The 11,028-nt window shown below is 44.5% G+C and overlaps 2 protein-coding genes across 2 annotated transcripts; one reads left to right on the top strand and one right to left on the bottom strand.

The window, feature by feature from the left end:
* Window positions 1–2,655: 2,655 nt before the first annotated feature.
* Window positions 2,656–7,491, top strand: LOC308128393 (dual specificity protein phosphatase 14-like; the record flags this gene model as incomplete). The annotated part of the gene is made up of 3 exons (XM_080494101.1): window positions 2,656–2,659; window positions 6,826–7,193; window positions 7,260–7,491. The coding sequence occupies exons 2-3, from the start codon at window positions 6,883–6,885 to the stop codon at window positions 7,489–7,491; spliced, it is 543 nt and encodes a 180-aa protein (XP_080350227.1). The 5' UTR covers window positions 2,656–2,659; window positions 6,826–6,882.
* Window positions 7,492–7,526: 35 nt separating this feature from the next.
* On the bottom strand, window positions 7,527–9,942 carry polr2d (RNA polymerase II subunit D; the record flags this gene model as incomplete). Its single annotated transcript, XM_080494102.1, has 2 exons — window positions 7,527–7,793; window positions 9,847–9,942. Coding segments are annotated over 2 exons (232 nt in total), but the record flags the coding sequence as incomplete, so codon positions are not given.
* Window positions 9,943–11,028: the final 1,086 nt, after the last annotated feature.

Here is an 11,028-nt window from a genome sequence, read left to right on the forward strand (position 1 = left end):
TCTGTTTTGGGGCGTCTCCTGTTCTTGTTCTATGTTCTTCCTCTGGGACAGAGAGTCCAGCAGTTCAGGGACGTGTCCCACCACCAGATGATCTTCAGTTGTACTGTTCCTTTAAGACCTCTGAGGTCCACAATCTGAGCTCCTTAATCAGCTGTCTCACACAAGTCAAGCAGTGGTTCAGTGGAAATAGTCTCCAACTGAGACACTTATTATGTCCCTAGATAGTACTACCCCCTCTACCAAACAGAACCTGGGTGAACTGAGCCTTTCAGCCAAAACAAAGCTGAAGAACTTAGGGCTGATCTTTGACCCGTCCATGTCCCTGGACCATCACTGGAGACAGCTGGTAAAGACCTGCTTCTTTCAGTTCCCTAACATCACCAAGCTCAGGTCCATGATGTCCAGAGAAGACCTCCAAATGATCATCCACGCATTGTGTCCTCACGCCTGGACGACTGCAACAGCCTCTTCACAGCCTCAACAAAGAAGAGCTGCTCGGTTCCAGTTAGTCCAGAACTCAGCCTCCAGACTTTAGACCAGCAGCACCAGGAGGAACCGTCCTCCCCCTGTGACTCAGTGGACATCTTTAAACAGTTCTGGACTGAGTGGACATCTTTAAAAGGTTCTGGACTGAGTGGACATCTTTAAAAGGTTCTGGACTGAGTGGACATCTTTATAAAGGTCTGGACTCAGGGGACATCTTTAAAAGGTTCTGGACTCAGGGGACATCTTTTTAAAGGTCTGGACTCAGGGGACATCTTTAAAAGGTTCTCGACTCAGGGGACATCTTTATAAAGGTCTGGACTCAGGGGACATCTTTAAAAGGTTCTCGACTCAGGGGACATCTTTATAAAGGTCTGGACTCAAGGGACATCTTTAAAAGGTTCTGGACTGAGTGGACATCTTTATAAAGGTCTGGACTCAGGGGACATCTTTAAAAGGTTCTGGACTCAGGGGACATCTTTATAAAGGTCTGGACTCAGGGGACATCTTTAAAAGGTTCTCGACTCAGGGGACATCTTTATAAAGGTCTGGACTCAGGGGACATCTTTAAAAGGTTCTCGACTCAGGGGACATCTTTATAAAGGTCTGGACTCAGGGGACATCTTTAAAAGGTTCTCGACTCAGGGGACATCTTTATAAAGGTCTGGACTCAAGGGACATCTTTAAAAGGTTCTGGACTGAGGGGACATCTTTAAAAGGTTCTCGACTCAGGGGACATCTTTAGAAGGTTCTGGACTCAGGGGACATCTTTAGAAGGTTCTGGACTCAGGGGACATCTTTATAAAGGTTCTCGACTCAGGGGACATCTTTATAAAGGTCTGGACTCAGGGGACATCTTTAAAAGGTTCTCGACTCAGGGGACATCTTTATAAAGGTCTGGACTCAAGGGACATCTTTAAAAGGTTGTGGACTGAGTGGACATCTTTATAAAGGTCTGGACTCAGGGGACATCTTTAAAAGGTTCTGGACTCAGGGGACATCTTTATAAAGGTCTGGACTCAGGGGACATCTTTAAAAGGTTCTCGACTCAGGGGACATCTTTATAAAGGTCTGGACTCAGGGGACATCTTTAAAAGGTTCTCGACTCAGGGGACATCTTTATAAAGGTCTGGACTCAGGGGACATCTTTAAAAGGTTCTCGACTCAGGGGACATCTTTATAAAGGTCTGGACTCAAGGGACATCTTTAAAAGGTTCTGGACTGAGGGGACATCTTTAAAAGGTTCTCGACTCAGGGGACATCTTTAGAAGGTTCTGGACTCAGGGGACATCTTTAGAAGGTTCTGGACTCAGGGGACATCTTTATAAAGGTTCTCGACTCAGGGGACATTTTTATAAAGGTCTGGACTCAGGGGACATCTTTAAAAGGTTCTCGACTCAGGGGACATCTTTATAAAGGTCTGGACTCAAGGAACATCTTTAAAAGGTTCTGGACTGAGGGGACATCTTTAAAAGGTTCTCGACTCAGGGGACATCTTTATAAAGGTCTGGACTCAAGGGACATCTTTAAAAGGTTCTGGACTGAGGGGACATCTTTAGAAGGTCCTGGACTCAGTGGACATCTTTAGAACCCAGTAGTTTGACTCTCAGCATTTGTTGTGTTTTTAAGATGTTTTCTTGTCTGTTGTTACTATGAAGTACTTTGTGACTGTGTGTCTGTGAAAAGCGCCATACAAGTAAAATGTACTTACTTACTCTGTCTGTACTCTGTCTATAGTCTGTTAATACTCTGTACTTTGTCTGTACTCTGTACTCTGTCTGTACTCTGTCTGTACTCTGTCTATAGTCTGTTAATACTCTGTACTTTGTCTGTACTCTGTACTCTGTCTGTACTCTGTCTGTACTCTGTCTATAGTCTGTTAATACTCTGTACTTTGTCTGTACTCTGTCTGTACTCTGTCTATAGTCTGTTAATACTCTGTACTTTGTCTGTAATCTGTACTCTGACAGGAGTCTGTACTCTGTAGTCAGTACTCCGTCTGTAATCCGACTCCTTCACTTCCGGGTCGCTTGGAAAGACAAGACACTCACCGACTGAGGTCCGCGTCCAGGTCCGGGATCTGACGAGTCCTCTGGGCAGTAACGAGTCCTCTGGGCAGTAACGAGTCCTCTGGGCAGTAACGAGTCTCCCAAACGGTGACGGCGGGAGCGCGCAGGTAAGGCAGAGGCGAGGAAGGAAAGAGAAGAGCGCGCTGTGTGTGTGTGTGTGTGTGTATTTGTTTCGGGGGGGGGGGGGGGGGGGGGAACTACAGTCACTGCCTCATGTTGGACCACGTGACCACAGAGCGAGACAAACAGAAAATAATAAACACTGACAATGTTACAACTAAGTTACACCACACAGACTGTGTGTGTGTGTGTGTGTGTGTGTGTGTGTGTGTGTGTGTGTGTGTGTGTGTGTGTGTGTGTGTGTGTGTGTGTGTGTGTGTGTGTGTGTTGTTTGTTTTGTGTGAGTTATTTGTGTGCGTGTTATGTTTGTTTTGAGTTATTTGTGTGTGTGTGTTATGTTTGTTTTGAGTTGTTTGTTGTATGTGTGTTATTTGTTGTGTGTGTTATTTGTTGTGTGTGTGTTATTTGTTGTGTGTGTTATGTTTGTTGTGTGTGTGTTATTTGTTGTGTGTGTTATTTGTTGTGTGTATGTTGTTTGTTGTGTGTGTTATTTGTTGTGTGTGTGTTATTTGTTGTGTGTGTTATGTTTGTTGTGTGTGTTATTTGTTGTGTGTGTGTTATTTGTTGTGTGTGTTATGTTTGTTGTGTGTGTGTTATTTGTTGTGTGTGTATTATTTGTTGTGTGTGTTATGTTTGTTGTGTGTATTATTGTTGTGTGTGTTATGTTTGTTGTGTGTGTTATTTGTTGTGTGTGTATTATTTGTTGTGTGTGTTATGTTTGTTATGTTTGTTGTGTGTGTTATTTGTTGTGTGTGTTATTTGTTGTGTTTGTTGTTTGTTGTGTGTGTGTTATTTGTTGTGTGTGTTATTTGTTGTGTGTGTTATTTGTTGTGTGTGTTATATTTGTGTGTGTTATTTATTGTGTGTGTGTTATTTGTTGTGTGTTATTTGTTGTGTGCATGTTATTTGTTGTGTTTATGTTTGTTGTGTGTGTTATTTGTGTGTGTGTTGTTTGTTGTGTTATTTGTTGTGTGTTATTTGTTGTGTGTGTGTTATTTGTGTGTGTTATTTGTTGTGTGTTATTTGTTGTGTGTGTTATTTGTTGTGTGTTATTTGTTGTGTGTGTGTTATTTGTGTGTGTTATTTGTTGTGTGTGTGTTATTTGTGTGTGTTATTTGTTGTGTGTGTGTTATTTGTGTGTGTGTTATTTGTTGTGTGTTATTTGTTGTGTGTGTGTTATTTGTGTGTGTTATTTGTTGTGTGTGAGTTATTTGTGTGTGTTATTTGTTGTGTGTGTGTTATTTGTGTGTGTTATTTGTTGTGTGTGTGTTATTTGTGTGTGTGTTATTTGTTGTGTTATTTGTTGTGTGTGTGTTATTTGTGTGTGTTATTTGTGTGTGTTATTTGTTGTGTGTTATTTGTTGTGTGTGTTATTTGTGTGTGTTATTTGTTGTGTGTTATTTGTTGTGTGTGTGTTATTTGTGTGTGTTATTTGTTGTGTGTTATTTGTTGTGTGTGTTATTTGTTGTGTGTTATTTGTTGTGTGTGTGTTATTTGTGTGTGTTATTTGTGTGTGTTATTTGTGTGTGTTATTTGTTGTGTGTGTGTTATTTGTGTGTGTGTTATTTGTGTGTGTTATTTGTTGTGTGTGTGTTATTTGTGTGTGTGTTATTTGTGTGTGTTATTTGTTGTGTGTTATTTGTTGTGTGTGTGTTATTTGTTGTGTGTGTGTTATTTGTGTGTGTTATTTGTGTGTTATTTGTGTGGGTGTTATTTGTTGTGTTATTTGTTGTGTGTGTGTTATTTGTGTGTGTTATTTGTGTGTGTTATTTGTTGTGTGTTATTTGTTGTGTGTGTGTTATTTGTGTGTGTTATTTGTTGTGTGTTATTTGTTGTGTGTGTGTTATTTGTGTGTGTTATTTGTTGTGTGTGTGTTATTTGTGTGTGTGTTATTTGTGTGTGTTATTTGTTGTGTGTGTGTTATTTGTTGTGTGTGAGTTATTTGTGTGTGTTATTTGTTGTGTGTGTGTTATTTGTGTGTGTTATTTGTTGTGTGTGTGTTATTTGTGTGTGTTATTTGTGTGTTATTTGTTGTGTGTGTGTTATTTGTGTGTGTGTTATTTGTTGTGTTATTTGTTGTGTGTGTGTTATTTGTGTGTGTTATTTGTGTGTGTTATTTGTTGTGTGTGTGTTATTTGTGTGTGTTATTTGTTGTGTGTGTGTTATTTGTGTGTTATTTGTTGTGTGTGTTATTTGTGTGTGTTATTTGTTGTGTGTGAGTTATTTGTGTGTGTTATTTGTTGTGTGTGTGTTATTTGTGTGTGTTATTTGTTGTGTGTGTGTTATTTGTGTGTGTGTTATTTGTTGTGTTATTTGTTGTGTGTGTGTTATTTGTGTGTGTTATTTGTGTGTGTTATTTGTTGTGTGTTATTTGTTGTGTGTGTTATTTGTGTGTGTTATTTGTTGTGTGTTATTTGTTGTGTGTGTGTTATTTGTGTGTGTTATTTGTTGTGTGTTATTTGTTGTGTGTGTGTTATTTGTGTGTGTTATTTGTGTGTGTTATTTGTGTGTGTTATTTGTTGTGTGTGTGTTATTTGTGTGTGTGTTATTTGTGTGTGTTATTTGTTGTGTGTGTGTTATTTGTGTGTGTGTTATTTGTGTGTGTTATTTGTTGTGTGTTATTTGTTGTGTGTGTGTTATTTGTTGTGTGTGTGTTATTTGTGTGTGTTATTTGTGTGTTATTTGTGTGGGTGTTATTTGTTGTGTTATTTGTTGTGTGTGTGTTATTTGTGTGTGTTATTTGTGTGTGTTATTTGTTGTGTGTTATTTGTTGTGTGTGTGTTATTTGTGTGTGTTATTTGTTGTGTGTTATTTGTTGTGTGTGTGTTATTTGTGTGTGTTATTTGTTGTGTGTGTGTTATTTGTGTGTGTGTTATTTGTGTGTGTTATTTGTTGTGTGTGTGTTATTTGTTGTGTGTGAGTTATTTGTGTGTGTTATTTGTTGTGTGTGTGTTATTTGTGTGTGTTATTTGTTGTGTGTGTGTTATTTGTGTGTGTTATTTGTGTGTTATTTGTTGTGTGTGTGTTATTTGTGTGTGTGTTATTTGTTGTGTTATTTGTTGTGTGTGTGTTATTTGTGTGTGTTATTTGTGTGTGTTATTTGTTGTGTGTGTGTTATTTGTGTGTGTTATTTGTTGTGTGTGTGTTATTTGTGTGTTATTTGTTGTGTGTGTTATTTGTGTGTGTTATTTGTTGTGTGTGTGTTATTTGTGTGTTATTTGTTGTGTGTGTGTTATTTGTTGTGTGTGTGTTATTTGTGTGTTATTTGTTGTGTGTGTGTTATTTGTTGTGTGTGTGTTATTTGTGTGTGTTATTTGTTGTGTGTGTGTTATTTGTGTGTTATTTGTTGTGTGTGTGTTATTTGTTGTGTGTGTGTTATTTGTTGTGTGTGTGTTATTTGTGTGTGTGTTGAAGCTGGTTTGTGCTGCTTTAGTTAAGATAAAACAGTTGTAGTACCCATCCCAACCAGTAGATGGCGTTTGAAGCAGACTAGAGGGCTCCACGGTTCCTTCCAGTCCTTCTTATTATAACGACTGGAAGGAAGAGGACCGACACACAGGCAGCGTCAGAAACAGAACCGCTGTGGCCAGAAGAACCTTTGGTTCCATAAAATCTTTTTCATGCTCATACCTGTGGAGGCCAACGCCTGGGTTCTACATGGGGTGGGGGGCCAGCTTCACTGAGGTTCTACAAGGGGTGGGGAGCCAGCTTCACTGAGGTTCTACATGGGGTGGGGGGCCAGCTTCACTGAGGTTCTACAAGGGGTGGGGAGCCAGCTTCACCGAGGTTCTACAAGGGGTGGGGGGCCAGCTTCACCGAGGTTCTACATGGGGTGGGGGGCCAGCTTCACTGAGGTTCTACAAGGGGTGGGGGGCCAGCTTCCCCGAGGTTCTACAAGGGGTGGGGGGCCAGCTTCACTGAGGTTCTACAAGGGGTGAGGGGCCAGCTTCCCCGAGGTTCTACAAGGGGTGGGGGGCCAGCTTCCCCGAGGTTCTACAAGGGGTGGGGGGCCAGCTTCACCGAGGTTCTACAAGGGGTGGGGGGCCAGCTTCACCGAGGTTCTACAAACTCGTCACGTGAACTTTTCTCTATGGAGTTCCGTCTACAGAATCATCCGTGTCCAGAGTGGCGTGTACCTTTAACTTTTCACTAGTTTTACTTCACAGTGAGACCGAGCGTGTCCTCCAGGTCCTGGACTGGGTCCCTGGCCATGCGGGTCTCTCAGGTCTGCGACCGGCTCCTGGTCTGTGACCTGGACTCGGCCCTCAGCGTGTCAGTACTGACCAGCAGGAACGTGTCTCTGATCGTCAACGCCAGTGGTCTGGAGGACGTCAACTACCCACCGCTGGACGGCCTGCAGGTTCTCCACGTCCCAGTCCAGGACCGGCCACACGCCCCCCTCCACCAGTACTTTGACCTGGTGGCGGAGAGGATCCACCAGAACCTTAGGGGGGCCACGCTGGTCCACTGCACGGCCGGCCGGAGCCGCTCACCAGCGCTGGTCATGGCCTACCTCATGAGGTATTGTACGTCCCAGAAGGGTGGGGTTCTGGTGCATGCTGGTTCTGATTGTGGTCTGTGTTGCAGGTTCGAGGACCGTAGTCTCCGTCAGGCCCATGAACTGGTCCTGGCTCAGCGCCCGTTCATCCGGCCCAACGCCGGGTTCTGGAGACAGCTGCAGGACTACGAGCGCCGGCTGTGGACTACGTCTGCTGGAGTCCTTCCCCAAGCTCTGCAGGACCTGAACCAAAACCCAGACCAGAGCATGGAGGACCGGGAGGACCGGGAGGACTCTGCTGCTTACTGCATCAACATCTGAGCCACAGACTGTCAGACCACATGACGCCCATCAGCCAATCACAACACTTTATTTAGCAAACAAGATTTTCAGACCAACAAGAATAAAAAGAAAGAAAGACTGAAGGAGCGGTCCTCCTCCTCAGGTGGTCCAGGTCCAGGACCAGGTCCAGGTCCAGGACCAGGACTCAGTACTGGAAGCTCCTCTTAGTCTGGATGTCGTCCAGGATCTGCTGCAGCTCCTCGTCTTCAAACCGACCCTCCAAGCTGAAAGCAGAAACACCAACAGCTGGAAGTCTCTCTTCAAAAGTCCTCCCTTCCTCCCTTCATCCCTTCCTCCCTTCATCCCTTCCTCCCTTCATCCCTTCCTCCCTTCATCCCTTCCTCCCTTCATCCCTTCATCCCTTCCTCCCTTCATCCCTTCCTCCCTTCATCCCTTCCTCCCTTCCTCCCTTCCTCCCTTCATCCCTTCCTCCCTTCCTCCCTTCATCCCTTCCTCCCTTCCTCCCTTCCTCCCTTCCTCCCTTCCTCCCTTCCTCCCTTCCTCCCTTCCTCCCTTCATCCCTTCACAGGGGTCGATCTAAACATCATCAGAAAGTTCTGATCCAACCTGCAGAGGTTCCTGATACAGGATCCTGGTCTGATCCATGATCCTGGTCTGATCCATGATCCTGGTCTGCTTCATGGTACTGAAATGATCCCCAGTGTTTCCCTGCTGCTGCTCTGCTCGCTGGCTGCAAACTGTGGACTGGATTTCCTGAAGGGAGGCGGGTCTCAATGAGACCAGGAGGAATGAGGCAGGAAATCCAGTCCACAGTTTGCAGCCAGCGAGCAGGCTAGGGAAGTAGCACTGTGCTATCCAACTTTTCATGGCAACATGTTGCTGATTGGACGGATTTTAGTCTCACAACACCACAAAGCAACACAGCAACGTGGATGTTAGCAAAGCAACGCAGCAACGTGGATGTTAGTAAAGCAACGCAGCAACGTGGATGTTAGCAAAGCAACACAGCAACGTGGATGTTAGCAAAGCAACGCAGCAACGTGGATGTTAGCAAAGCAACGCAGCAACGTGGATGTTAGCAAAGCAACGCAGCAACGTGGATGTTAGCAGAGCCGGAGTCCAGCAGGGCGGCGCTCTGCAGCCTCCAGCTCTGGGAGGAGAACGGCGCTGACTCAGCACTGACATCAGAACAATGAGCAGCAGCTCCTCCAGGCTGTCAGCAGGAGATTCACCTCCGTCACTGAATAATACCAGGTCATTATGATACTACTGTGTATTTCTGTCTAAAACTAGTCATTAGTTCTCTAGTAGGCACAAGAATTTAATTCTTCCCTTTAAATCATTAATGCAGTACTTGTATATAATACAGTGTTTTCAACTATTCTAAGGTAATTGAAATGACTGTTCATGTGTAAATACATGAAATATGTAGAGTTAAAGTTTCAGTACTCTGTCAGAACCTGCATGATACTCTCATGGCAAGAAGTGAAACTGTAAAAAGAACTTGTGAAATCCTATTGTTGGTCTAGTCATTTTTAATTGGAGTCAAATTACCTCAAGTTTATTTAAAAACAATCCCAGAAACATATTACATATATTTACCCAGCTTATAGAGTTCCATTAAACTTCTAAAGTAAAACGTTGTGAACATCCTTAATGTGAAGCCCTGGAAACCTTGAATAATGAAGTATTGTAGTGAACAGGCATTCCAGGCAGGGGGGGGCACATTCTGACTTTACTTTCTCTACTTTGTTGCCGTGTACCAGAAAGGAAGTACTCTAAGATGATGTACCTGCAACACAGTGGAGCTTTTTAAAACAATCTATTGTTATTACTAGGATCCGGATTTTAATAGAACATGAAACTGTTTTTCTTTAACAAAATATATTTCACTGGGTGGAGGACTAGTGGAACGTCTGCAGGACTAGTGGAACGTCTGCAGGACTAGTGCAACGTCTGCAGGACTAGTGCAACGTCTGCAGGACGAGTGGAACGTCTGCAGGACTAGTGGAACGTCTGCAGGACTAGTGCAACGTCTGCAGGACTAGTGCAACGTCTGCAGGACGAGTGGAACGTCTGCAGGACTAGTGGAACGCCTGCAGGACGAGTGGAACGTCTGCAGGACTAGTGGAACGTCTGCAGGACTAGTGCAGAGGAGGTCCCATTGGTTCTGAGCACGTCTCAGGTCCATTCCTTTCCTCTGATTGGTCAGTTCTGGTCGCACTGCCCTTTGGCTCAAGAGCCTGAAGAGATGATTTGTCCTCTGAGGACAGCTTCCATGGCGTCAGACAACCAAGTGTTAAAGACAAATGGAACAGTGGAACTGTGGACGGGTCCCCATGAAGACGTTCTAGAGTGATCAGGAACACTCACCTGGGGATCAGGGCTTTGGCCTCTTCAGCAGCTTCAGGACACAGATTGGCCAAACTGGCCAACTCGAACTTATGGAGCTTCTTCTGCAACAGGAGGCTGAACCAGAGAGAGAACCATCACAACAAGGAACCAGGAGGCTGAACCAGACAGAGAACCATCACAACAAGGAACCAGGAGGCTGAACCAGAGAGAGAACCATCACAACAAGGAACCAGGAGGCTGAACCAGACAGAGAACCATCACAACAAGGAACCAGGAGGCTGAACCAGAGAGAGAACCATCACAACAAGGAACCAGGAGGCTGAACCAGAGAGAGAACCATCACAACAAGGAACCAGGAGGCTGAACCAGACAGAGAACCATCACAACAAGGAACCAGGAGGCTGAACCAGAGAGAGAACCATCACAACAAGGAACCAGGAGGCTGAACCAGACAGAGAACCATCACAACAAGGAACCAGGAGGCTGAACCAGACAGAGAACCATCACAACAAGGAACCAGGAGGCTGAAGTTAGCTCTATAGTAGAACCAGAAACTCAGAGGTTAGCTCTATGGTAGAACCAGCAACTCAGAGGTTAGCTCTATGGTAGAACCAGCAACTCAGAGGTTAGCTCTATGGTAGAACCAATGCCTCAGAGGTTAGCTCTATGGTGGAACCAATGCCTCAGAGGTTAGCTCTATGGTGGAACCAGCGACTCAGAGGTTAGCTCTATGGTAGAACCAATGCCTCAGAGGTTAGCTCTATGGTGGAACCAGCGACTCAGAGGTTAGCTCTATGGTGGAACCAACGACTCAGATGTTAACTCTATGGTAGAACCAGCAACTCAGGGGTTAGCTCTATGGTGGAACCAATGACTCAGAGGTTAGTACTATGGTGGAACCAGCGACTCAGAGGTTAGCTCTATGGTAGAACCAGGGGCTCAGAGGTTAGCTCTATGGTGGAACCAGTGACTCAGGGGTTAGCTCTATGGTGGAACCAATGCCTCAGAGGTTAGCTCTATGGTAGAACCAGCGACTCAGGGGTTAGCTCTATGGTAGAACCAATGCCTCAGAGGTTAGCTCTATGGTGGAACCAGCGACTCAGGGGTTAGCTCTATGGTAGAACCAGCAACTCAGGGGTTAGCTCTATGGTAGAACCAGCAACTCAGGGGTTAGCTCTATGGTAGAACCAGCGACTCAGG

Source organism: Lipophrys pholis, assembly GCF_963383615.2.
Source record: "Lipophrys pholis genome assembly, contig: SCAFFOLD_761, whole genome shotgun sequence".
Classification (NCBI taxonomy): domain Eukaryota; kingdom Metazoa; phylum Chordata; class Actinopteri; order Blenniiformes; family Blenniidae; genus Lipophrys; species Lipophrys pholis.